The sequence below is a fragment of the Archocentrus centrarchus genome, chromosome 21, assembly GCF_007364275.1.
Source record: "Archocentrus centrarchus isolate MPI-CPG fArcCen1 chromosome 21, fArcCen1, whole genome shotgun sequence".
NCBI lineage: Eukaryota > Metazoa > Chordata > Actinopteri > Cichliformes > Cichlidae > Archocentrus > Archocentrus centrarchus.
The window spans coordinates 14,343,083-14,367,285 of record NC_044366.1 but is presented as its reverse complement, the minus strand read 5'-3'; the positions used below and the strand labels follow the sequence as shown (position 1 = coordinate 14,367,285).

The 24,203-nt window shown below is 38.7% G+C and overlaps 1 protein-coding gene across 1 annotated transcript; it reads right to left on the bottom strand.

Annotated features, from left to right (window-relative positions):
* Positions 1 to 1,903: 1,903 nt before the first annotated feature.
* On the bottom strand, positions 1,904 to 22,537 carry vwc2l (von Willebrand factor C domain containing 2 like). The gene is given in 5 exon segments (XM_030758823.1): positions 1,904 to 2,687; positions 10,577 to 10,706; positions 20,698 to 20,822; positions 20,825 to 21,207; positions 22,009 to 22,537. Coding segments are annotated over 4 exon segments (693 nt in total). The 5' UTR covers positions 21,111 to 21,207; positions 22,009 to 22,537; the 3' UTR covers positions 1,904 to 2,535.
* Positions 22,538 to 24,203: the final 1,666 nt, after the last annotated feature.

Genomic DNA, 24,203 nt, shown 5'->3' with positions numbered 1-24,203 from the left:
TTGTTGACAACCATTTCATCCTCTTCATTCCAACTTTCTAACTCAGGTCATGAAAGCAGCTTGAAAGGTCATAAAAATGAGTTTGATAAGAAGCATTGGAGGAGTCAGTATTAGAACCAGTCCAATGAGTTGCAATGTCACTTTTCTACAGGGATCAAGTTGCTTCTTTAGTTTCCTCCTCTAGCTTCTCCCTTTACCACTATCAAATAACAGTATATTTTTAGAGCCATCTCTGGATTCAGCTCTGCACTTTTTGCTGTGATTGAACTGCAGTTGTCTTTGTTCTTTTATTCACCCTGCTGACTGTTTCTGGAATGTCGTAGGATAAGACAATAAATAGTTTGGGGTAATACAGAGCAGTAACCACTGCACACAGAAGTGAAACAAAGTAGCACTTGAAGCAGTCGGCTGTTCATACTGTATGATGCCAAAGGCCATGCTTTGTGAATCTTCTCTGGAACAGTAGCATTAAGGCATCTGTGGTGGCAGCAATGCCTTTGAGCCTTGTCAGCTGGCATGTTCACTTCAGTCTTTATTTGTTGCAACCCAAAGTACCCGAGCAACTCCAAATTTTTGGGATACATGTATAGGCTGAATAATTATGTGGCATTTAAAGTAATTAAGATGAATGAAGGTCCTTTAATAATTCTAAAATGTCTGGAGCACCGAGGCTGTGACTGATAAACCATTCATGTCATTTTTGTTTTATGAGCCTTCAGACCTCAGACCAGATAGATGAGGTCGTCTGTTCACAAGGAAAGATACTAAATCACTGTAGTTTGCTGATAAAAATGAACCAAGCTCCTTTGTTCCACCTAAGACTGAACTTCACACATATTCTTTCAATTCTGAGATTTCCTCATCACCCATGTGCTGCAGCAATGCAGCAAACTTTGCAGACGAGATTCTTCCAAATTTAGTTTTAGTGCCTTTTAAGCTAATGCACATCTTTAGTCATTGGTCTTTATCCTATGTTCATTTCTGTCTCATTACAGAGTGCTGGGAGCTGCTATTAAGCAGCTCATCCATCACCGCCCAGGAATAGGGTCTAAAAGGTTAAGGGGAACGGATTTTCTGGAAATGGAAAAAATTCTAGTGATGAATGGCATTAGCTTACGGAAATTCACCTTTGAATTAATGACTAGTATTTATCATTTCAAAAACATCGTGTTTTGGGCACTGGTTGGGTGCTTTTTCTTTCAGACTGGACTACTTGAGGACCACTCTGATCTGAAAAAAATGTCAAAGCAATACATTAGCTTGTCTTTATGTTATAGCTGTGGCTGTGGCTACACCACAATGCCTGAGCTATTTCAACATATTGAGAAGAACAGGAACTGAAAATCTATTACACAAGCTAAACGAGTGATATAATTTAACAGTGTATATCATACCATGCCTGAGTTTGTGGATGAGTGGTGTGCTTGTGTATGCTCATATGAACAATATGTTTGTGAATGCTGCTTAAAAGCACTTAGACATATGCACATTCCCTCCTTTTGTCTGCTGATTCTCACTGAATGTGCCCAGCATGCAGGCTGCAGCAGTGCCAAGCACCCAGCTGGATGATTTATCACAGAATACTCCTTGATTAAGGAAAATTAAAGCAGGCTGCTCATGGCTCACAAATTACTTTGATAACAAGTTCAAGCAGTTAGTTAGGGGGGGATATTTTGGAGGATATGGACCTCTGAGAGAAAACAATAAAGCCAATTGAACTGGGAAGGGTCACCCAAAGTTTTTTTTTTTTTTTTTAATGCAGTACTGCTCTTTTTTGGGATGGATTTTCTTTATTTTTGGAAAACTACATTTCATTCCCCCTCAGCTACAGGTGGCACCAACTTATTCTGCCTGTGAGACGTGACTCAAAACCATGCTCTGTTGATCAATCAAATCAATCTTTTAAGGTGCCAAAGTGGTTGAAATGTGATGAAATATGACAGCTGCATCATGTATGTTATGGGTGAGTGCTTGCCGCAGCAAAAGTCTCATGAAGAGGCAAAAATCTCTGTGTGATGTACATCTTGTAAACAAGCTCTTAGAGTGAAGTTGTGAAGCTCGAGCACATCTTTGCTGTGTTTTCATCAGTGCTAATCCTTGTATGCCAAAAAGAAGCGCTGTTAAGTGTGCTTACGGTTTGTTTGTCCTGCTGGAACATCTGTGTGATTGTGACTGACACGCACAACAAGCTTGATGACATACATACAGAAAACAATTTGAGCAATTCAACATTGCCAGTGTTTAGGAAAGAGTTCAGGGAGCTTAGAAACTTTTTGTGTGAGAGCAGCAAGTCAAGCCAGTCAACTTCTGAAAATACATAGGACGATTAAAACTGGAGTGTGGAAACAGCTGAGACGAGTTCCATCTTCTTCTCACTGGCTACATTTATGTGAAGCTTGTGAGATCACCTCTTCGATCCTACTGTATGCTGTCTCAGGTTTTATAGGAATTGTGCTCCTACCCTGTCAATCATACAAAATGGCGCAGTAGGCAGAGCCTTGCCTGAGCTTTTCTACCATCCCCATAGGAGTCTGTCTATGACAACGACTGGCCATTGAGGCACTCTCGCCGCAAGCACTGCGCCGGCTTCCACCAGTCTCCATTGTGGCAGCGGCAGATGGTGCAGTCGTCCACCTTTACTTCAATTCCGGCTGGGATGATCGTTGTTCCAGCAAAGCAATTTGGACCTGCCACACGGGAAGGGAGGGAAGGGAAGAGAGAGAGAGAGAGACGGAGAGAAGAAGAAGGAATGAGAACGACAAGAAATGGATGTGTCTCTCCTGAGAGCTTCTCTTTGCAGTGGGGTGGTGGAGTGATGCAGAGAGCTGCAGGGAGTTAGGGGAGTCAGAGCAGACGTACAGATCTTTTCACGGGCATGCACCGATGGGCTTGTTTTTGCAACACTAAAGCGCTTTTGTTAGTCTCCCCTTCTCCCTCGACATGGAGCGCTTTGCATCCTAATGTGCCGCGAGCAGAGAAGCCTGCCAGGCTCTGGCTTGGCAGTACAGAGGCGCTGAAGTACAGAGAGAGACAGAGGAAGAGAGAGAAAGCTGCTTTGAGAGGATGGTAGAGAGGATGGTGTTAATCACTTTGGTCTGTATGAAAAGGCCACAGAACTCCTTAGCAATTCCTTACACAGTTTCATTCCACGCATACACACAGGTTGACTGTCAAACCAATAAAGAACTCAGATTAATTTTGACATCTGATTTATCCTTTAAACACTGTAGGATTTACTTGTGTGGATCCCTTTTTGTTTATAAGATTCCTTTAATTCTAAAACGTGCTGTGTACCTCCAGAACACCTTACACCAGTGTATTTAATAATCTCACCAGATAGACAGATTAGCCTAGGTAAATTTTAGAATCTGTTTTCCAGGAAGCCAAAGAACGCTATTACATTTGTAAGATTTATTGGTATTACCACCTGAAATTATTCCATCTAATTTGTTTTTCTCTTTGCCTCAGAGATATTTGAGGCAGTGTATCTCCTCCTCTACCTCTTGAGACAGAAGAGCCAGAAGGTGCTATGAGTTCATCCTAGTTTTAATCATTTAAAATGAAGCAATCAGCAGCTCAATTGGTGTGACGGTGACTTTGGATTGCTCTCAGTGTTCAGCTCTGTAAAACCTGACAGATTCAAGACTCCTCTACGAGCAGTCATAAAAACTCATATGTCCCATAACTCTTGAAGACACAGTAGCTTTCACGGCTGATATTCACGAACATCTTAGTGTCCTATGAATTTGATTTACAATCAGGTAGCTTAATGATATGAGCGTAAATGTGTCAGGATAGTCAACCTAAAGATCAGAGGTACATTTTGGGACATTGTAGAATTTCTCAAATATCACACACCTTGGGTCTTTTTCATGCAAACAAATTAATACACCACTTTAGGACAAGCACAGGTATCACTAATAAAAGAAATAAAGAGTGAATTCCATTTAGCAGCTTCAATTTCAAGGTCCTGTATTTGTGCATGCTGGCTCATTGTCTCACTGCCACGGCTTTCAGGGACAGCTGGATACAATGCCTCCATCAGTAATACTATTAGTAACACCTCTTTCTTCCATGCAAAAAAAAAAAAAAAAAGGCTTGTTAATGTTTTATGGGAAAGCAACTCACAACACCCAGTTAAGGTTAGCTAAAGATCAGGATCAGGATAAATCTTTAAAACGTCACGCTGACTCGCAGCACGAGACGGGGCACGCTGACTTTTTAAATCTTCAAGAGCATGACTTTAACATTACCTTAAAGGTAAAAATGCTGTAATGACTCAAAGACAGGTAGCTCCCAATATTTTACAAGTTCTTGCTTTGTGCATCTAAGAAATTAGGTTCAATTCCGGGCAGTGCTTGTAAGAGAGGAAAAAAAACAAAAAAACAAAGATGCAGCAAGTCATAAATATCAATGTGACACTGACAAAGGGAGCTGCTGGCTACCTGCTATTCCTTCCTTTGCCTTAGCATAGATGGGTCCCATGCTTTATTTAGACCTAACTGAGGAATACAAAAAACAAAACAAAACAAGAAAAGCTTTGATCTGAACTTAGACATTGAGAGTATTTGCCAAATCTCAGCTCTGAATGATCTGCCTCTGGACAGCTGGCACAGGTTACAGGACAAACTCAGTAGAGGTTGATGAGGGAGGAGGATGACCTGTGCTGCTGCCAAGTGTGATTGTTTATAGCCCAATAGATAGGGAGACGCAAGGACACAGTTTGAGCTTCCTGTCACCATGTGAAGGGCGTGCGGTCACCCGTCCAAGCATGTGATCAATTCATGGCCAATAAAATCTGGTGAAGTCAGAAAATGTTTGTCCTGTGTCACAACTGTCTCAGCACATCATAGTTTCTCTGACTACTGCCTAAGGATTACAACGTAAAGTGCAGCTTGTTCACAGAATATGTCAAAGTGAATATGTTACCTAACTGTAGCCAGCTCTATGGCACTGCTCCTCTATGATATGTCTGTTAAAAGACCACAATGATAGCATTTTGACAGATAAGACGTGGCAGATCTATAGTTGGTTTAATCTTATTATACTGAGGAAACACAAGCCATTTTCAGAATACTACTCATTGCTTTATGAGCATTATATAATTACATACTCCCTGATTAATTTACAGTAGCCTATATAATTCATGATAAAGATTAGAGCTGAATCAGTTGGACTCAATGAATGTGGAGCTCAGAGATAAGCACTCCCACTGGCTGACTATTCTATTGTGCTGCCTTTTCCTCTTCGCTGGTGTTTTCAGGAAGGTACACCAAAAAGGAGCCAAGCTGAAACGCTGCATCCTAATAATGGAAAGCTCTGACAAAAGTTTGGCAACCATAAGCACTGATTTGTTGATTTGTGAGCTGAAAGACATCCAGACATCAAGGTCATATCAGTTTAGTTCAAAGTTGCTTTTTTAAGAGTTTGAAATGTAGTTAAGACACTGAAATATGGGTCATTAATCCTGTTTTTCACTATGTACCCACATATAGCTCTGTTTAAACTCACTAAATCAGTGACTAATTGGAGCACATGAGTCAAAAATTCCTCAGTAACATTTTAGCCACTGGCAATTAGGTCATCCCTGCACAATTCTCATTAGGAAAACAATCCTAAAAGCTTTCTTTCACTACAGTGGGTTTAGCTAGACCTTTTACCTGAGGTGGAATGGTACAAATGTCGTATGGAGATACAGTCAAAACTCACTAGAAGTAATAGTTTATTTGAAGATGTAGGAACTCCTTTAGGCACAAAATTGTATCGAATGTGATTAACTAAGAATGGTATAAAGGCATATTGAGGGCAGTTCAATTCAATTATCTCGTATTTTGTGAAATAAGCATGACACATGTTTTGAGCTGTTGAGACACTTTTTTTTTTTTTTTTAAGTAGCCTTAGTGTAATATCAAAGTCAAGTCAAAGTCAAAATTCTTTATTTGTCTCCCTTGGGAGAAATTTATCTTGGTTTAAAAAGATATATTTTAACAATTAAATAAACCTTTCAAATTTATATCTGTTCAGTATTTCCCTTTACCTTCTAAATCTCTGTGGAACAAAGTAGTGAAAGTAAACATGTTGATAGATAACAACCTAGTCTTTTTTTCAAATATTTTCATGCATTTTTGTACAGTTTAAAGGAAATGCTCTTATTGTGCTTTCTGTGAGGTTTTTCCCATTAAAGTGTTTTAACAGGAAGCGCAGGTTTTATAGATAAAGTTAACCCAAAACTTCAAATTATTATTAATATGCTTCTAATAATAATTCCTTTCACATACAAACATATCTATATATAAGAAATAAAATCCCTCTTGTGTTACAAGACCAAAGCTTGCTTTATAACCTTTGGATGTAAAAAGATGTACCCAACAAAAAACCGCATGTTGTAAAATACGCACAGTACAGCTGGAGTTTAAGTAGTGTTATTTCTAAAGGAATTTCATTTGACTGATTGCAAATGCTGAAAACACAAATTCCACTTTATCAACATTAAACATTCTTGATATGTTTAAAGAGAAAAAAAAAAACAGTTCAGCTAAAAAAAATTGTGATGTTTTTTCACTATGAGGTGTAGTCTTCAGTTTTTGATTTTGGGGTCACATGATCTGTTTTTAGCAACTGAGTAAATCTCAAAGTAATCAGACTCAGCCTCGCCTACAGCCAACATGACCCGTCTGCCCAAAATCCTAGAGCTATTAGTCAGCTTAGGACTATGCCAACATATTGTTCTGGAGGACAATAATGTCCTTCAGGCACAGCAGTCATGCTTTAGTCCTGTTCCTATGACCCATTATTCTTAGCTGTACTTTGTCTTTAGAAGTAATTAGCACATGTTTACATGCTATAATCCAATGTACGTTAGTGCAGATGATAAACATTATACCTTTAAGTTCAGACAGTCATAAGCACAACAACTATCTAATTATAACAACTATTGAATTATATCAAATCCTCAAATTACAAATCCTCGAATTACAAGTAGCGTAACTCACAACTAAGTGGCTTCCAGGAGAATTATGTCTTTCAGCTAAGGTCAAGAACTGTTTATATGGCCCAGCATAATAACTGCTACCACTGCTGTTTAGATGGTATATTAACACATTTAATATATAAAAACTAAATACTGCTATAAATACTAATGATTTCAACAGTTATTAAATATGCTGCTTTCTCAGGCTTTTGATGTCTCTGCTTAGTACTGGTTCAAAGTATATCTGACTGAAAGTGTTCAAACTGTTGATCATCAAATCAAATCATCAAATGTAAGACTCACTGATATTTACTTTGTGCATCCTGTAAATATAATTTACATTCTAAGTCAGCAATGTTATGAAATAGCATAATAATGATACCACAAGCTCTATGGCAAACCAGATTACACTCTGGCTGTGATGACCTGTTGACCTCCCTTTTTTAATTTAACACTGGCTTCAAACACCAACTACACAAAAAATGTAGAGTGCTATGGGTTTTTACTTTATTGTTTCCAGTTAGATCCATGATTTGTTAGACAGAGAGACAATTTATTAATCTCTGGCTATCTTCCACAGCGTGTCTTTTGTCCTGTCTCTCTCCCCTCACCTCCAAACCGGTTGCGGCAGATGACTGCCCCTCCCTGAGCCTGGTTCTGCCGGGAATTTCTTCCTTTTAAAAGGGAGTTTTTCCTTCCCACTTTTGCCAAGTGCTTGCTCATAGGGGGTTGTTTCGACTGTTGGGTTTTCTCTGTAATCATTGTATGTTCTTTACCTTACAATATAAAGTGCTTTGAGGCGACTGTTTATTGTGATTTGACGCTATATATAAATAAAATTGAATTGAATTTTGTACTTTTCCCTCTGTACACTGTTGGAGTGGAATTTAAATCAAACAGTCAAGATATGATTGATGGACAGACTTTCAGCTTTAATTCAGGGTTTTTTTGTTTTTTTTTTACAAAAGTAATGCATTAACTGTTTAGGAACTGCAGCTATTTTAGGCTCCAAATGAATTTTACAAGCTAACATGATTTTAAATATAAGGATTGATTTACTTGGATGAAAATGCTTTGCAGTCAATGTCTGCCTGAAGTCTAGAACCCACGGACATCACTAAATGCTGTTTCCTCCCTTGAGATGCTCTGCTACATCTTTACTGCACCCAGCTTAGGTTGCTACTTATTTGTGGGTCTCTTTCACGTCACTTTTGTATTTAATAACTGAAAATCATGCTGTATTGGGTTGAGATCAGGTGACTGACTTGGCCATTAACCTGTTAAAGAATATCCAATTTCTTTGCCTTGAGGAATCTCTTAGGTTGCTTTTGCACTCTAAAGTGCTGTCCAATCATTTTGCAGCATTTGGCTAAATCTGAGCAGAGAGTATAGCCATGCACAATTCAGAATCCTGCTACTTTTATCAGCAGTCATATCATCAATAAACACTAGTGACGCAGGCCCCTGACATAACAGCCCCTCCACCATGTTTGACAGATAATGTGGTACGCTTCAGATTGTGAGCCTTTTCTATCCTTCTCCATACTTTTCTCTTGCCATAATTCTGATAGGAGTTTATCTTGGTTTCATCTGTCAAAGGACTTTTTTTTTCTTCAGCAGGCTGTTTTGGCTACTTTCTAGCAACGTCTAATCTGGCCTTCTTAAGTGTAACCAGTGTTGTAAACCTTCCCTATTTCCATTCATGAAGGTGTCTCTTGATTGTAGACCATGACAATGACACACCTGCCTACTGAAGTGTGTTTTTTGACTTGGTCAGATGTGTGAAGTTGTTTTTCTTAATCATGGAAATAATTCTGTGATCACACACTTAGTTGTTTTGTGTGTGTTTTTTTGGGGCCTTTTGGTGTTGCTGAACTTGCATTCATATTTTTAAGAATACATCAGATTGTTAATTTAGTCCCTTCTAAAGTTTCTGCTCTCTCGGATAAGTTTATTTTGTTTTTTTCAGCCTAATGAGGACCTTACTTATTACACTGAAATTCTTTGGGCCCCATATTTAAAATTACAGTGAAAAATCATAAAATACAAATCCAACACTTTGAATCAGCCTCAGATATCATTTATGCTTCATTGCCATAAAATATAAAAGGGACAACCCTTACCTGGCCACGAAAAGGCTAGTTAGTCAATTGCCCAATTAATGGGGGATTATGTATAAAAATGGCTCTAATTAATAAAAAGTTAATACAATGCTTGTCTAAAACCCCTTGAATTAAAGCTGAAAGTCTGCACTTCAGTCACATATTGATTGTTTGATTTCAAATCCACTGTGGTGGTGTACACAGGCAAAACTACAAAAACTCTGCATTTGTCCAACAATTATGGACCTAACTGCACATTCTAGTTTCACCTTTTTTTGTCCTTGTTCAAGTGCAATGATTTTTATATCTGCATTGTTATGTAAAACCAGCATTTGTAACAGGTAAAGAAAAACACAACTATCTGTCTCTCTCCCTCCCTATCTGAACTGAGAGTATATTAATTCCTTCTTTTCATAGTCCCCTGGCCAAAAATGAGAGTTAAATAGCATTTGTTCATTGTCCTCTCCCCACAGCCCTCAGCCATCCACTCCCGTAGAGATTTATCTGGTTCCAGAGCCTGACGAGGCACCCTCGGGTAACATAGAAACAGCAGGCCTACCCCTGAAATGCCAAGGGTGTCACTGTGTCCTGTCAGCCTGGATTAGTTCTCTCCTAGCAGCTTCTGTAGCCTTGTTACTGTGGGTGTTTGTGTGTGTGTGTGTTTGTGCATCTATGTATGTGTGTATGTGTTGAAATAAAAGCAAGCAAGCTATGGTGAAAAAAAAATACAAAGAATATGTTTGTAGTTGTGCTAAAATGGCCATTTAGCATCTGCCTTAAACTAAGTTGTTCTCTTTACATTTATAGGTCAGCTGCTGTTTAAAAATATATTTCAAGAATGGTATTTTGCCTGTTTTGGTGTAACAATTTATATAATGACAAAGAACTGTGAGAGTACTTTTGTTGTTATTAGTTTCTCATTTAAGTTCAGTAAAACTGTAAAGAAACTTTTGTTTAGTAAACGCAACATCAAGTTTAGACCATGAATTTGATATTACCCAAAGGCACTCTGCTGTGGATCATTCCAGCCAGGTTCACACTGCAAGCATGCAGTTGCTGTACTTTAGTCATAAAGCTCCATCTGTCCCTCAGGATTGGTGCTGGCAAAGGGAAATCTCACACCTCGTCTTGTAAATAGTCAATGAACCATCAGAATCCTATAATTCTAATTTAGGGATTGGTTGTGTGTGACAAGGGCTCCAGGGCACTGGAAAATAAAAGGCTCTCTGAGGACCCATTAGCCCCTCCTACCATGCCTTTAATCAATGGGCTAATGTTTACTCTGCTTAGTGTGTCATTTATAATTAAAACTAGTACTGCTCATTAGTGCCCAACGGGCCCAAGGTAATAATTTTAATTCATAAAACATCAATTACATCCTCATCTTCTAAAGCCATGGCCATCAAATGGTGATACCACAGATAAACTTGCTGTCATTGATTTAATGAAAATTTAATGACTTCTAAGGAATCTGCATTGACTTCCAGAGGAGATGAGTGTTTACCGTTTTTACAGATGGGGCAGCATTGCTCTGGCTCGTACACAGGGTTGACACACTCTGGGACGGCGCAATCGGACACCACACAGTGCACTTCATTATTTGGTTCGCAGCGGCACCACTCACAGGGTGACGGCTGTGGATAGAGGAGGACAGAGACAGGGAATCTGGGTTAGATGAGTCAGTAGGTTTCACCGTAATCTCTGTGTGCGTGTACTCATGTATGTGCCTCATATGCACATGCTCAACATTTTCAGATACAAAAAAAAAAAAAAATCTGTTGTGATAAACAAAGACACAGGTTAATAAATTATTCACATCCCCAGTTTTATTAGGGTACTTGTGCCTTAAAAAAACAAAAGCACTGTAGCTGACTTAGAATAAAATCTCTATAAAGTCTATAAACTAATGCTCATGATATTTAATGTTTTGCTGCATCCTGCTGTGGCCTGCCTAAGGAAACAGTTCAGAGACTTATCTTAACCACCTCTGCAACATGTAAATCAGCAGCTATGCAGCTCCCTGTGCAGCTGCCTCATACTTGACTCTATCTTTACAAAGTCTCTTGACCGGAAAATGAACTGTAATGCAATTTCATGGAGTGGAAAAATACAAACTGTTTCCAAATCACAAAAGGTCAGCTGTTCATCATATTAGATTTTCTTTTTGCTCATCATAGTAAACAGCCTTTTGAGTCTGTCTTTGCACTGCTGCATCAGCAATTCAGCACCAGCCTTAGAAGAGCAACAGTGTTTCATATTTGATAACCCCTTTTGTGGTCTTAACTTTATTTGGTGGGAAAGCTGATATATGTGAAGAGCAGTGATTACAACCAAACAGTATGGTTCAAATTATTATAATCTTCATGACTTATCCATTTGAAAGATAAAACTTCTCATATTGCAGCAGTCAATAATTTTAATTCATAACATACTGATTACATCCTCATCTTTTAATTTACTACCACAGTGTGCACCTCAGATTTCCTGTTTAGCAGCTTTTAAATGATTAGTTCAGGGGTCTTTACCCTGTTGGTACAGCTGTTGCATCCCACAATGCAACTGTTTTGTTTTTCTAGCAGACAGAATTGACGTTCATGCAAAAAAAAAAAAAGACTCCAGCTGTCCGTTGAGAGCCATTAAAAGACAATTTATGGCTCTCAGTGGAGAACCATAAACTGTTTTCCCTCTGGTGTAGGCATACTTAATGGCATGTCACTATACAATGGAGATCTTTTTTTTTTTTTTTTACACTGTCATTTTTGTACTCTCGCTTGATTAATAAAATTTGAGAAATATGATCAGCAACGGCATTTAGAGGTGGTAAATAAGTAGGCAGAGGTAGGTAAATGGAAGCCTTTTGCATTGTTTAAAGTGAGCTAAGCTAACCAATTGCTGCCTACACCTAATTTTATAAAACTGTTTCTTAAACGATGAATGATGCACGTTGGAATTTTGATTGACATCAAATATCCCAGGTGCCCTTTTTTCAAAAAATATATGGAACTATAGCTACAACAACAGCAGCTCCACAGTTCAGTTTTGTGCAGAGATAGGTATTGCAAGATGAATCAATGTTACTTTTACCATTACTTCTTGCCAGAATGCATTAAGTGAAACATAATAAAAGTGTCAAAACTCCCTACATTTTTATGGAAATTTATGGGAGTCTGTATGCACTGCGGCTAGAAATTGAAAGCGAGCATTCACGTTAAGAGATTGTAGGGAAAAAGTGAAGAGTAAATGCAATCCATTTACCGATTGTAGCTTTTCTCAAGACGATGTAGAAAGTGTTCTCTGAATCAATGTTAAAAAAAAAAATCTCAAATTTTACTTCTATTATTAAACTTGCCCTTCTTGTGATAGAAAATCTGATACTTTTGTGTTACATGTACTGTATTTCTGGTGCATATGAAAATCATATGGTATAAAAAATAAACACAAGTGTTAATCAAATAACAAAGCCTTTTATGGCATATTACTTTGGGAAGATTGATTAAATATTTAAAGCCTATGTAACTTTGTAGTCCATCACATTTATGATTTGAAATCCAAAACCACTGGCAACGGAAGCAGCTCAGAATCAATCAAGATTATATTGGGTAATAAGTATTATTGGGGATATTAAAGCAAGATTAGTTTACAATAATGAGTTCTATTCTATGTGCTTATTACAGTATTTTAAAAGAGATCCAAATGCATATTATGTCTGGATGTGGCACATAAAGATGGCCCAGAATATTGTAAAACCTTTGACTTATCAAATTAGCTAAAATGGTCAGACTATAAAAGAAATGATGAAACACTTTTAAAACAAAGTAACAAACGCCAAGAAAGGATCAAAACTTCTGACATATTTGGCATGTAAAACCAAACTGATGCTCAACGTTTGTGACCACAGAGAACCATGTGGAGAATTCAGAATATGTAGTAAATATAAAAGCAGAAACAAGCAGAAACATTGCAGTGTCACAACACTGTCAAAAGTTGGACTAAAAAATGTGTTTAGATCTTGAAAAAAAATCACTTTATTATATTATTCTGCTTGTATTTATACATCTTGACATTGCAACTTCAAATTCTGTGTTTGTATATATCATTGCACCATGAAATACTGAAATTTAATGAGGCCTGCAAAATCCAGCTGACATTATATCCATCCATCCTTTGTTTTTAGCTGTTACTCCACTAGGGCTGCTGATGACTCAAACCTTTGCCAGCTGACAGTGGGTGAGAGACACACTAAACAGTCCATTACAGAGCTAACAAAGAGACACAGCCAAACATTCATGCTCACATCCACAGTTACAGTATATTTAACTAATTAACTTAACATGCATGCCTTTGGACTGTGTGCAGAGACAGAAAATCCAAAGGCAACACACACAGGGACAAGGAGAACATGCAAACTCGCCACAGCTAACATACAGAATTTTAAAATTGCTAGTAACATTCCAGTGAAGGGAAACAAAGAAGCAAAATAAAATATGATAATTTACACCATTTGAGAAACCAAAATTCTCTTGCTTAAATAATATTTTGGTTACTATAACTTTTTACAACTTAATTAAGTGCCATATCTAAAGATCTGGTCTTACTTTGACCACAGTCATGGATCAAAGTTATTTATTTTTTTATTTCACTTGCTGTGCATACAAAGGATGCAGTTAGGTCTGTAAGTGTTTGGACACTGGCACCATTTTTTTGGGATTTTGCCTCTGTACAGCACCAAAGAAGAGTATTGCATTAATTGTTTAGAAATTACAGCCTTTTTATGCATAGTTCCCCAGGTGCATGATGGGACAAATTGACTGAAAACCATATTCATGGCCACATGAAGCCTGTTCCCTCATTGTTCCATGAGAAGTTAAGCAGATTAATGATCTGGAGTTGACTCCAAGTGTTGAACTTGCATTTGGTAGCTATCCACTGAAACTCTCAATATGAGTAAAGGAGACCACAATTAGACTGAAAAAATCCAAATAAACCTGTCAGAGAGATAGCAACAAACTTCAGAAGTGGTCAAATCAACATTCTGGTGCATTCTTAAAATGAAGGAATGCACTGACCAGCTCCACAACACCAAAAAGCCATTTTCCTTGGTTAAGAAAAACCTTTCGCAACACCTAGCCAGCACGCTCGAGAAGGTAGGCACATATTGTCAAAGTCTAGATTCTACATGAATGTAAATACAAAAAGTTTACAAAAGGGCGTAAACTATTGGTTACACTCAAGAAAAAGAAGGCCAGATTAGACTGTCAGAATACATCTAAAAAAATAATAAATACTGCACAGTTAAAAAAGCTTTGGATGGATAAAACCAAGATTAACCTGTACAAGAATGATGGGAAGAGAAGGAGAGAAACAGCATATTGCCTGAAGCATACCACATCATGTGTCAAACATGGTGGAACATGTTATGTGCATGTATGGCTGCCAGTGGAACCAATCCACTAGTGTTTATTGATGATATGACTGCTGATAGAAGAAGCAGGATTCATTCTGAAGTGTACAGGGCTATACTCTCTGCTCAGATTTATCCAAATGCTGCAAAATGATTGGACAGCACTTTAGAGCGTAAATGGATAATGACCCAAAGCACACTGCAGAAACAACCAAGAGTTTTCTCATGGCAAAGAAATGGGGTATTTTTAATGGCCAAGTCAGACACCTGATCTCAACCCAATACAGCATGCTTGACTGAAGACAAAGCTCAACATATGTACATTTTTTGGTAATTCTTAGGTGTTTCTTGATGTGGCAGGTGCTACTTCATCCAAGTTGTATTAAAATACAGACTAGAGTTTGTGACTATGACAGACAGCAATTTTTATTCACTATCACAACTGACCTTTGAAATAATTAATTTGAAAGTTGAAATGATATTTTTCTGTAGGTTTAATCTGCAGATCAGCCTGTAATGCAGCCTGTCAGTTCAGATGCTTTATAAGAAAAAGTATATTAAAAATGCAATTTGAAAAGAAAACTTCATGCACCTTTGACACATTGCTGAAAATCCTTCAATGTATTCAGCTGTGCCTGGTGCTTTCAATGCGTCCTTTTGTGTGAGGTCTACCGTGAAGAGGATCAGTCATGCCTAAGCCCAGACTTACAAAAGAAAATGGAGCACTAGTACTGAATTTAGACTTGCTGCCAGATGTTTTGGTAAAGAAAAGACTCCTGTTGTCCCCTTCTTTCTGGCTGGCTATTAGAGTCAATCGACTGCCATGCTTTTCATTCCCACACTGAGACAAACAGAGACAGGGCAGAGAAGCAATGAATAGTTAAATAACCTTCAGTGGGGCAAATGGCAATGCAAAGTACTCTGAGGCTGGACAACAGGGTCACAGGAAACTCACTCATGCTGTTAAAAGGAGTGACAGGAATGAATTGACAATCAAACTGCATGCTGATGTCGTCCGAGTCTAAACAATATTTGACCTGTGGTCAAAGAATACAGAGAATAGACAGGAAGTACTTGAGGATGAGGGTGAAAAACACTCAGTGCTAACACTTGTACGGCAATACTGAAAGTGCAAATATGTCAAAACCATAAAAACGTGTTTGACACTCTGCGGTTAAATTGTTTGCACTCAACAATTTTTTTCTAATTGCAACTATTGTTGCCTCTGGCAAATTGGATAAGAAAATCAATTTAGGCAATAATTTTAACAGCTTTTATGGATGTTTTCTCACATAGGTATGTTAAAAGCACAGTAACTAACTGCTTGTGATGCGTGTGATGTGTGGGTAGCTCAGTGTGTGTGTGTGTGTGTGTGTGTGTGTGTGTGTGTGTTTCCATGCATGTGCTTTTCTGTGAACACAATTTTAAACTAATTGTTATAATTATCTGTACACGTGCTTTTATAGAATGCTTCTGTGACTGCAGCACATCAACGCCTGTAAAGTTTTGATAGTTAAGAGTTACCAAAAATGAGACATAATAAAAAAAAATTCCAACCATTGTCTTTGATTTGCACTGATTGCAAGCAATATGTTTATGACATTTTCTCAACCTTTAAATCTTACTGGAGCAGGGTTTAATTAGACTACACTGAACAGGACCTGTCTCATGCGGATTAAGGGAAAGGTGAATAGAACTCAAGCATTAAGGCTAAATGAGAATTTATTCAAGATCTGATGGCTGCAATGAACTGTGTGTACCTTTATTACTGAATATTTTGGAGCCCTCCCACCTTTTTCAAATCTGCATCCCTTCCCTAGGTGGGGGTCGCAGGAAGCATGGACGGGATTGTTCACATCTGAGTTCACATCCCAGCCCTAGCCTGAAGATCTGGGATCTGAACTCACCCTATATCTCCTGGTCCTTGATTGCAGCTGCGCTGAGGCCAGAGGCACACCGGCAGCCATGCTGGGTGGACTGGTCCCTTCCTCATCAGATGGAAAACCCTGTAGGTGAAACACCTACTATGGTTGAATGGCATGACTCACTCACATGGCAATAAAACAAGATATTGGAAATTATTGTATCTACTCTTGCAAAAAAAAAATGTACTGCTGAATCTACATCAGTATTAAATTCTTCATTGCTACAGGTAAAATCTCTTGAGTGGATGAGTTGGTGGTGGGAAATGTAGTTTGAACCTATATGTCACTTTGCTGATGCATGAGTTAAACCAGCATTAGAGTCACAAATGACAGGCTGATATTTCACTGGAGTCAGCTGCTTTGTGTTGAAGGAATTCCCAATACTGCTTGCATGATAATGACGGCATACTTTACGTGCAATATACTTAATGATCAGTCTACCGTATAATGATTTTCAGTATAAGGAAAGTGAAGTATTGGTGGGTGCCAAACTATGTATACTGTATAAAACAGTTTATCATAGCTAAACATCCAGAAGCTCTAAAAAGCCACCATCTCTCTTGCTACCTTCCCAAAATACTGTCTCTGTGTTTCTTCTCCATTACTGAATATAAATGCAAACCTCCACACAATGCAACACAATTGCCTCAAATGAAATGCCAACAAGGCCCAAACCAAAGGTTAACCTGTCGGCATCTCTAAACAGGGGTCTGCATATCAGACACTGACGGCCTTTGATTTCCTTTAACACTGCGGGGTTCTGAGGCTTTCATGTCCGCACTGAAGAAAACCCAGCCTTCACAATTTGGACTTAGACACTGTAGCTACCTGTGTGGGCTTGGGAAAAAAAGGTGATCATTATGCACCATAGTTGTAATTTCTACTAAAATAATGCATAAAAGCCAATTATTTGTTCCTCTCCTTAAAATAAAGCTGAAATGTCCTGTCCTTCTCAGTCTCTCAACTGCAGTATTGATGGATGTTATGTTACATCAGACTGCAAAGTGTTTGCACTTACAGTGGCCCAATCTGTGGGCTGCAGGAGCTTGTGTGCAACACACCAATCATTACAGATTAAAAACATATGTAGGTTACAAATGGGCTATTCTCTTACAGCCCTTGTTACTGGGAACACTGTCACTTTCATGCCATCATGATTAGGGGTTGCTGCTAGTGTGAAGCATTTTCAATTTCTATTTTATTTATTATAATTTTTTTGTGTTTGAAATCTTTGTCATTCAATTTACAATGATGAAAAAACAACAACTGTCAAAGCAACAACTGAATATTTCACATTTTTGCATGAATATTTGAATATCAAAAATTGTTGATTGATTTTTTTTTTTTTTTTTTTAGGTTGATTCACTAATCAGTTAAATAATGTTTCAGTCCAACACAATGGCATGGAGACATACTAATTCTGAACCAAGGCAAACCCTGTTGCAAAGCCTCTCTGCTTCTCTAACTGATAATGAAGCTGTATCCCACAGCCACTAAAAGGTTTTACATTAAAAACTGATGAAAAAAAAAATAAACGTAAGCCCCCTATTTTTTCCTACTTGTGCTGTTTGATTGCGGTCTGATTTGTCAAAAATACATTTCTAGAGAAACTGTAGCAGAAAAATGAAGTCAAAAATACATTTCTAGAGAAACTGTAGCAGAAAAATGAATTATAATGACTGTCTATATACCTGCTTAGCTTAGCTCATTCTCTAGCCCCATGCATGCTTCAGTTATTCTTGTTTGTTTGTTTGTTTTTCTTTGTTTTTAATTCATCACACGTGGTAATTTTCTGTGGAGCAAAAAGTTGCAACATCTCAGAGAAGTTTGCTTTACACTGAAGTCGTTTTGAAACTACGCTAAAACAGGTTACCAAACATTTTCCTGGAGTTTTGCACAGCAAGCAAAAAGGGAAGACAAATACAGATGTGTTGTCTATAACCACTAGGAGTTGCTAAAATTATAAAATATAATTATGGATAATGAGTTAGGTAATAAGGTGTTTGGGCAATCCACTTTTGCAGTTACCTCTTTACTTTGCACCCCCACTCATTTGTTGGATTAACTGGGAAAAGGTTAGAGGGGGATACAGACGTCTTTGTGATATCTGAGAAAAAAAAAACAAACATTTTGTTTGGCTGCTAGCTTATATTTAACTCCAATTTACTCACATTTTCACAAGCAACTGACGCTACTTTGTGAACAAGAGTGATCAGTGTTTAGTGGCTTCAAAATTGTCCCTTGGTTCATGTGCCTCTGAGATTACAGTAGTCAGCTTTAACCTTTTGATTATTTAATCGTAGTGGGTCACATAAAATTATATATGTACAGCTGTATTGTAACGACTTTATAAGATGATAGTCTATGTTTTGTGTCCAACTTGATCCACTGCGTTTAAGTGACCAAAAAATTGGAATTAAAAACTATGCACATGCACTTTTAAATGTAGTCATCATCTTAAGAAAACTCTTTTAATGTTAAATAGCTTTTGTGTTTTTCATCAAATATCTTGAACAACATAAGATCAACATTTTTAACCCTGCAAAGGAACGTTTATGTGAATGTGTGTGTGTGTAAGGCCACTCTTGCAAACTACTACTGACAAAGTTAGCTATTCTTGAAGATGCTTTTGAGCTTCTGAAAGGTTAGTTCAATTATTCATTTAGCTCTTGGGTACCTTTTATGTGTCTTTAAAAGGGTAACCAACAACTTGTGCTTCACTAACTGTGGTCCTGTCACACTTCACACATAACAGATATTTGCAGGGGTCATAAATCCTAGCTGAATACAAGAACCCATTATTTGCAGAGCTATTGTTTGCTTCTAATTCAAAACTTTTCAATTTGCAAAGCAGGTGGCTGATTTTGAAAAACAAAAATTTGATGTACTGGAATTATTCTCTGAATAAATCTGTTGTGATAAATAACCCATCTAGTTTTGTCTTTTTTTCCATGTTGAGAACATACCTCTAACCTTATTTTGTACTGTGTAATTGTTAAATCCACAATGAGATAAACTCACAGCGATTATGGAAAGCTACTAAGAGGCTCCAATGAATCTTGATTAATTATGTAATTCAAAATCTAATTTAAGTCACTAAAGTTGAACCCCCCCAAAATTACGAGGCTTATAGCATTTGGCTGACAAAACCATTATGGATGCATTTGTCTTAACTGGTTACTGATACACAGACATGAACAAATGCTATGATTAACCATAGAGCTATACCCTTGTTTTGGCCATAATGTGTCATATTATATTTCAATCATTTACTGCCCTCAATCCAGTTGTGAGAAATGTGAATGAGGAGGTTTCCTCATGGGCAGCAACAGTTTTAAACACAGACTGTAGTTGTCATGTTCCCAGTGTCATTTATAATCAGGCAGCACTGTCATGCTCTGTAACAACCACTGAGACACTGGTCTGATGGGTAGAAACCTTTTCAGCAGACACAGGGAAACTGGATCTGCCAGTGATGACTCAGTGTCCACAAATCACAGTATTAAAATACTGTTATAGCATCTGTCAGTTGGTAATGCTGGATGAATGTTCAGTGATGAAGCCGACAGAAGGATGACATCACTCTGGGTGCAGCCATCTTGGTGCCCTTGGCCAATAAACACATTTTGATCTTACTTCCCACAGTATGCCAAAGATGGAGCTGACTGAAATACAAAGCCTCACTAATCTAACCCTAACAACCCCACCAAATTGCATCTATTCCACTGGTGTGTTACATTTTTCCATTTTCATGAGTAAATATGATCAAAGGTGATTGCTGTCAACAAGTTACTATACCAAAAAAGGAAAGAAAAATAAAAAACTTTCTGTGTGTGCCGTTAAACTGTCCATAGTGTCTGCTAACAAATGGCTTTTTACATTATGTCTGAAAAAAACTTGTCAGTTTTCCATGACCCTCTATAGAGGTGTTACTGTGAATGCACTGGAATTATACATCAAATTATCCCAGACTGCCCTGGCCTGTTTTATCTTAAAAACATCTACATTGTATTGTGTCATGATTGTGTCTCACCAAATCAACTGGCAAGATACAGCCGACTCTTGAGCATCAGCTGGGTTTACTTTAGCCCTGAAATCATTGCAGATGTGATCTACATGACAAATACAATCTAAGCTAGTTAAAATTGTCTTCAAAAAAAGATCTACAAATGCTCCAAGCACGCAAATAGATGCACAATGGTAATTTTTGGTTCATGTTAAATGCTGGAATTGTGCCAATGGAGTATTACAAAAGGACAAAAATAGAGACTGGATCTGAATCTTAAACTCATTGCTTACCTTGAATTCTTCCAGAATTTTATACGTTTTCCCTCGGTACTCGCAAAAGTTTTTCACCTCTTTGCACTCAGGGCAGCATCCATTGTGTTCCACTTTGGTGCACTTTGGATGCAGTTTCGGGCACTCGGCTGGTCACACACAGGCCCGTCCTCTGTGCACACGCATGGGCAGTTCGAGTGTCCCGGATAGAAACGTTCCCCGAGTTTGTAGACGAAGCCGCTGTCATCCACGCAGCCTTTGCCCCGGTAGTCATCAAACACAATGTTCTCACCGACGGTTCGCTCCGCCTCGTCTGCGGCGTAATCCTCGGGATTACCCACCGTGGCCGGAGACCCGGTGCTCAGGGCCAGCAGGGGGACGAAGGCAGCCAAGAGGAGAAGGCCCATCCTTTGCCGCGACATTGACATCCACATTCAAAACGACTGTGTGGATGTCATCCTTAGTCTCTCTGTATCCTCTCCGGATCTGTCCCAGGGCTTCATTATCACCATCATCGCGTAAGGAAATGAGCTGCAGTGGAAAAAAAATAAATAAAAGATGATATGATGGATGATGATTCCCCAGGTGTTGGTTTGCACATCCCTGCAAACCAACCTCATCTTTTAAATACTTTTTTTGTTGGCTTGGGCCTGTGTAGGGTATCTTTTATTCACTGTGCACTGGAGCTGCACCAGTATTCTAATAGAGACCATTCGGATTTTTTTTTGGTTATTGCTCTGTCACAAGAGAAAAATAACATTCGTTGCAGCTTACATGTTCAGCTAATGCCACTGATGCTGAAAACAAATTAAAAAAAAATTGCTACCATAAGAAGCATGCAGTCTATATGCGTTAGTGTGGTGATGGTGCATAGATGCAAATTATGCTTCTGTTTCAAAACCACAGCAACAGCTACGTCCATCAACACAGGGAAGGGTTATAACATTGATTATCTGAAGTGGGTGGAGTGAGCTTCTCACGGTATTCTTCTTCCCGTCAAATAAAACCGAATCTATTAGATATTACAATTTGAAACTTTATGAGAACAACCAGAGACAACAGGTAGCATTAGCCCGATTCAATTCTCCTCCAAGCCAATAATGATAGGAATGACTTCTCCGACACTGGGCTTACAGTAACCACCTCTTATTATATCAACCGCGTGACATGCACATACATGCAAACATTGTGAAATGCGCAATGATTTAACCCAAAATGCGTCAACCCGTTGGAAGGGAAAACACACATCGACAATTCAGGCACTTAGGCAATATACAGCTGAAGATAAATATCACTGTGATGCGTATTAAGCGACAGCGCTAACTCACTCACCGCTTTGAAAAAGACTGATATCCACTAAGTGTGAAGGCAGGAACCCCAACAAGAAGGCTGGACAGATTACAGATAGTCGCCTTGCCTAGTGGAACTTCACTCTATCCACAGGGTGAAATCAGCAGTCTCCACTAGATACTGTAATCCGCCCTCTCGTCGTGGTGGTGTGTTTAAAAGCAATTAAACAGCCTTTTGGAGGTTTGGTTCCCTTTTTCCCGTGCAAAGAAAAAGACATCCGCGTAAAAGTAGGTCTTCTTCATGACTGAGAAAACTGCTAAAGAAATCCTCTATAGCGTTCCCTGAGAATCCGGAGTGAATTCAGTATTTCCTCACGGTGCAGGTGAATCTTAGAAAGCAGCAGCCAGTCTTGTTGCACATGTGTGTATACATCCAGCGGTTGCGTGGAAAATTAAAAAAAAATCCACATGGGTAGAAGTTAAAGAGTATAAAAAATCGAACCATTCGCGGCTGAAGCCAGTCATTTTTTAAATTTTGTGTTCGAGATCGCATACAACATCAGCAGGCGAGACTGAGGAGGGAGCGCTCTGACTTTCAGCACCTTGGAGAGCGACCGTCTCCTGCGTCCTGACTGAGCAGAGCAGAGCAGAGCGCCCCCCGTCCCCTCTGTCAACCACAGTCACAACAACACTCACCTCCCACGATCCGAGGACAAGTATGACTGCATTACTGGAAGGGTTAAAGGCTGGGATGAAGTAAAACGATGAAATAACTGGTCATTAGTTAGACGGGTTTCGACAAGAGCAGCTGGTAAATTAAGGAGGTAGGCTAGAGCTCTTAAATAAGTGTGCTAGCCTTTCCCTGTCTGTGTGAACGGGTGCGCCTGTATGCATGCTCGTCTCATTATGCGCCTGTGAATATGTGTCTGCATACGTGCGCATGTGTGCCTGCGCGTGCCAGTGTCTTCACACATGACCCGCAGCATGTTTCTCTGAGTCACTCATTTGCAACGCAGTTTACGGAAACCTATTTGTATTCAATGGTGCAACGCAAAAGGGAGTCTGGCTTCTCAGCCCCCGCATCAAGAGAAAAGTACAGTATAGCTTTGCAGAGCAATATCAGCTTTGTTTTACAGATGGCAGCCCATAGGGGCCACTGCCTAACTACGTTCAGTCTAAACACAGACCACTAAGACCTGAAAGCCCATCACTTAATTAGAATATTCCTACAAGGAATCATAAACATCTTGTCAACTGCAGCCTTGTCCCCTATCTTGTCCAAACATTATTATGCATTCATGGTCTTTTCTGAGTAACTAATTTATTGAATTTCCGTAGCTCGATACACTTGTTAGTCCTCAGGGTGACGGGGTGTCAAAAACTCACCTCTGAAACTTTAAATACAGATTTACATCTGCTGCAGGCTTCATGGAAGGTCAGATCTAACAGAACCAGCCTAATTATTAGAAACACAATCAAATATCATGTCATACTTTTGAGTAATATTGCTGCAGGTATATTTCCATCTATAAACTCTAAATGAAGAGTTTCACGAGTAGCCTAAATGACATCTGCATGACTGCTTAGGTGTTTACTTGGCATGTGAATATATATGCCATGGAAAATTGTTGGCTTTTTTGGACAAATTTTACAAGCAAACATTTCACACAGTGCCTATTTGCCTTTTCAAACATTTATTCAAGAAAACACTGATATATGTAATATTCTTTTGAGGAAAAACTAGGTAAACCCTTGGCCACAGAAGCTAGTATTGCTCCCCTCTAGCTGAAATAACTTCTTGTAGGCATTTTGCATAATTGTCCACAAGTCTCTGACATCAGCTTGCTGAAATTTTGGCCTGCTCCACCATGCAGAATTCTTTCAGTAGCACTATATTTCATGATTTTCCTGCCCATTTCAAATAGTCTCCAGCAACATTTCATAGGGATTCAAATCAGCTTTTTCCCCCTCCTTGGCTGGGCCATTCGACAACACTTTATTTTTTCATTTTGATTCATTCCTTAATGGATTTGCTACTGTGCTAAGGATTATTATCACACTGAAAGCTTCATTTCCTGTCCAACTTCTACTCTTGGACAGATGGCTTCACATTATCTTGAAGCACTTTTTGATATGATGCAGAATTAATCGTTGAATCAGTGACTATACGTAAGCTGCCCTGACCTCAAGGCTGCAAAGGAACCCCAAACCATAACATATCCACGACCATGATTCATG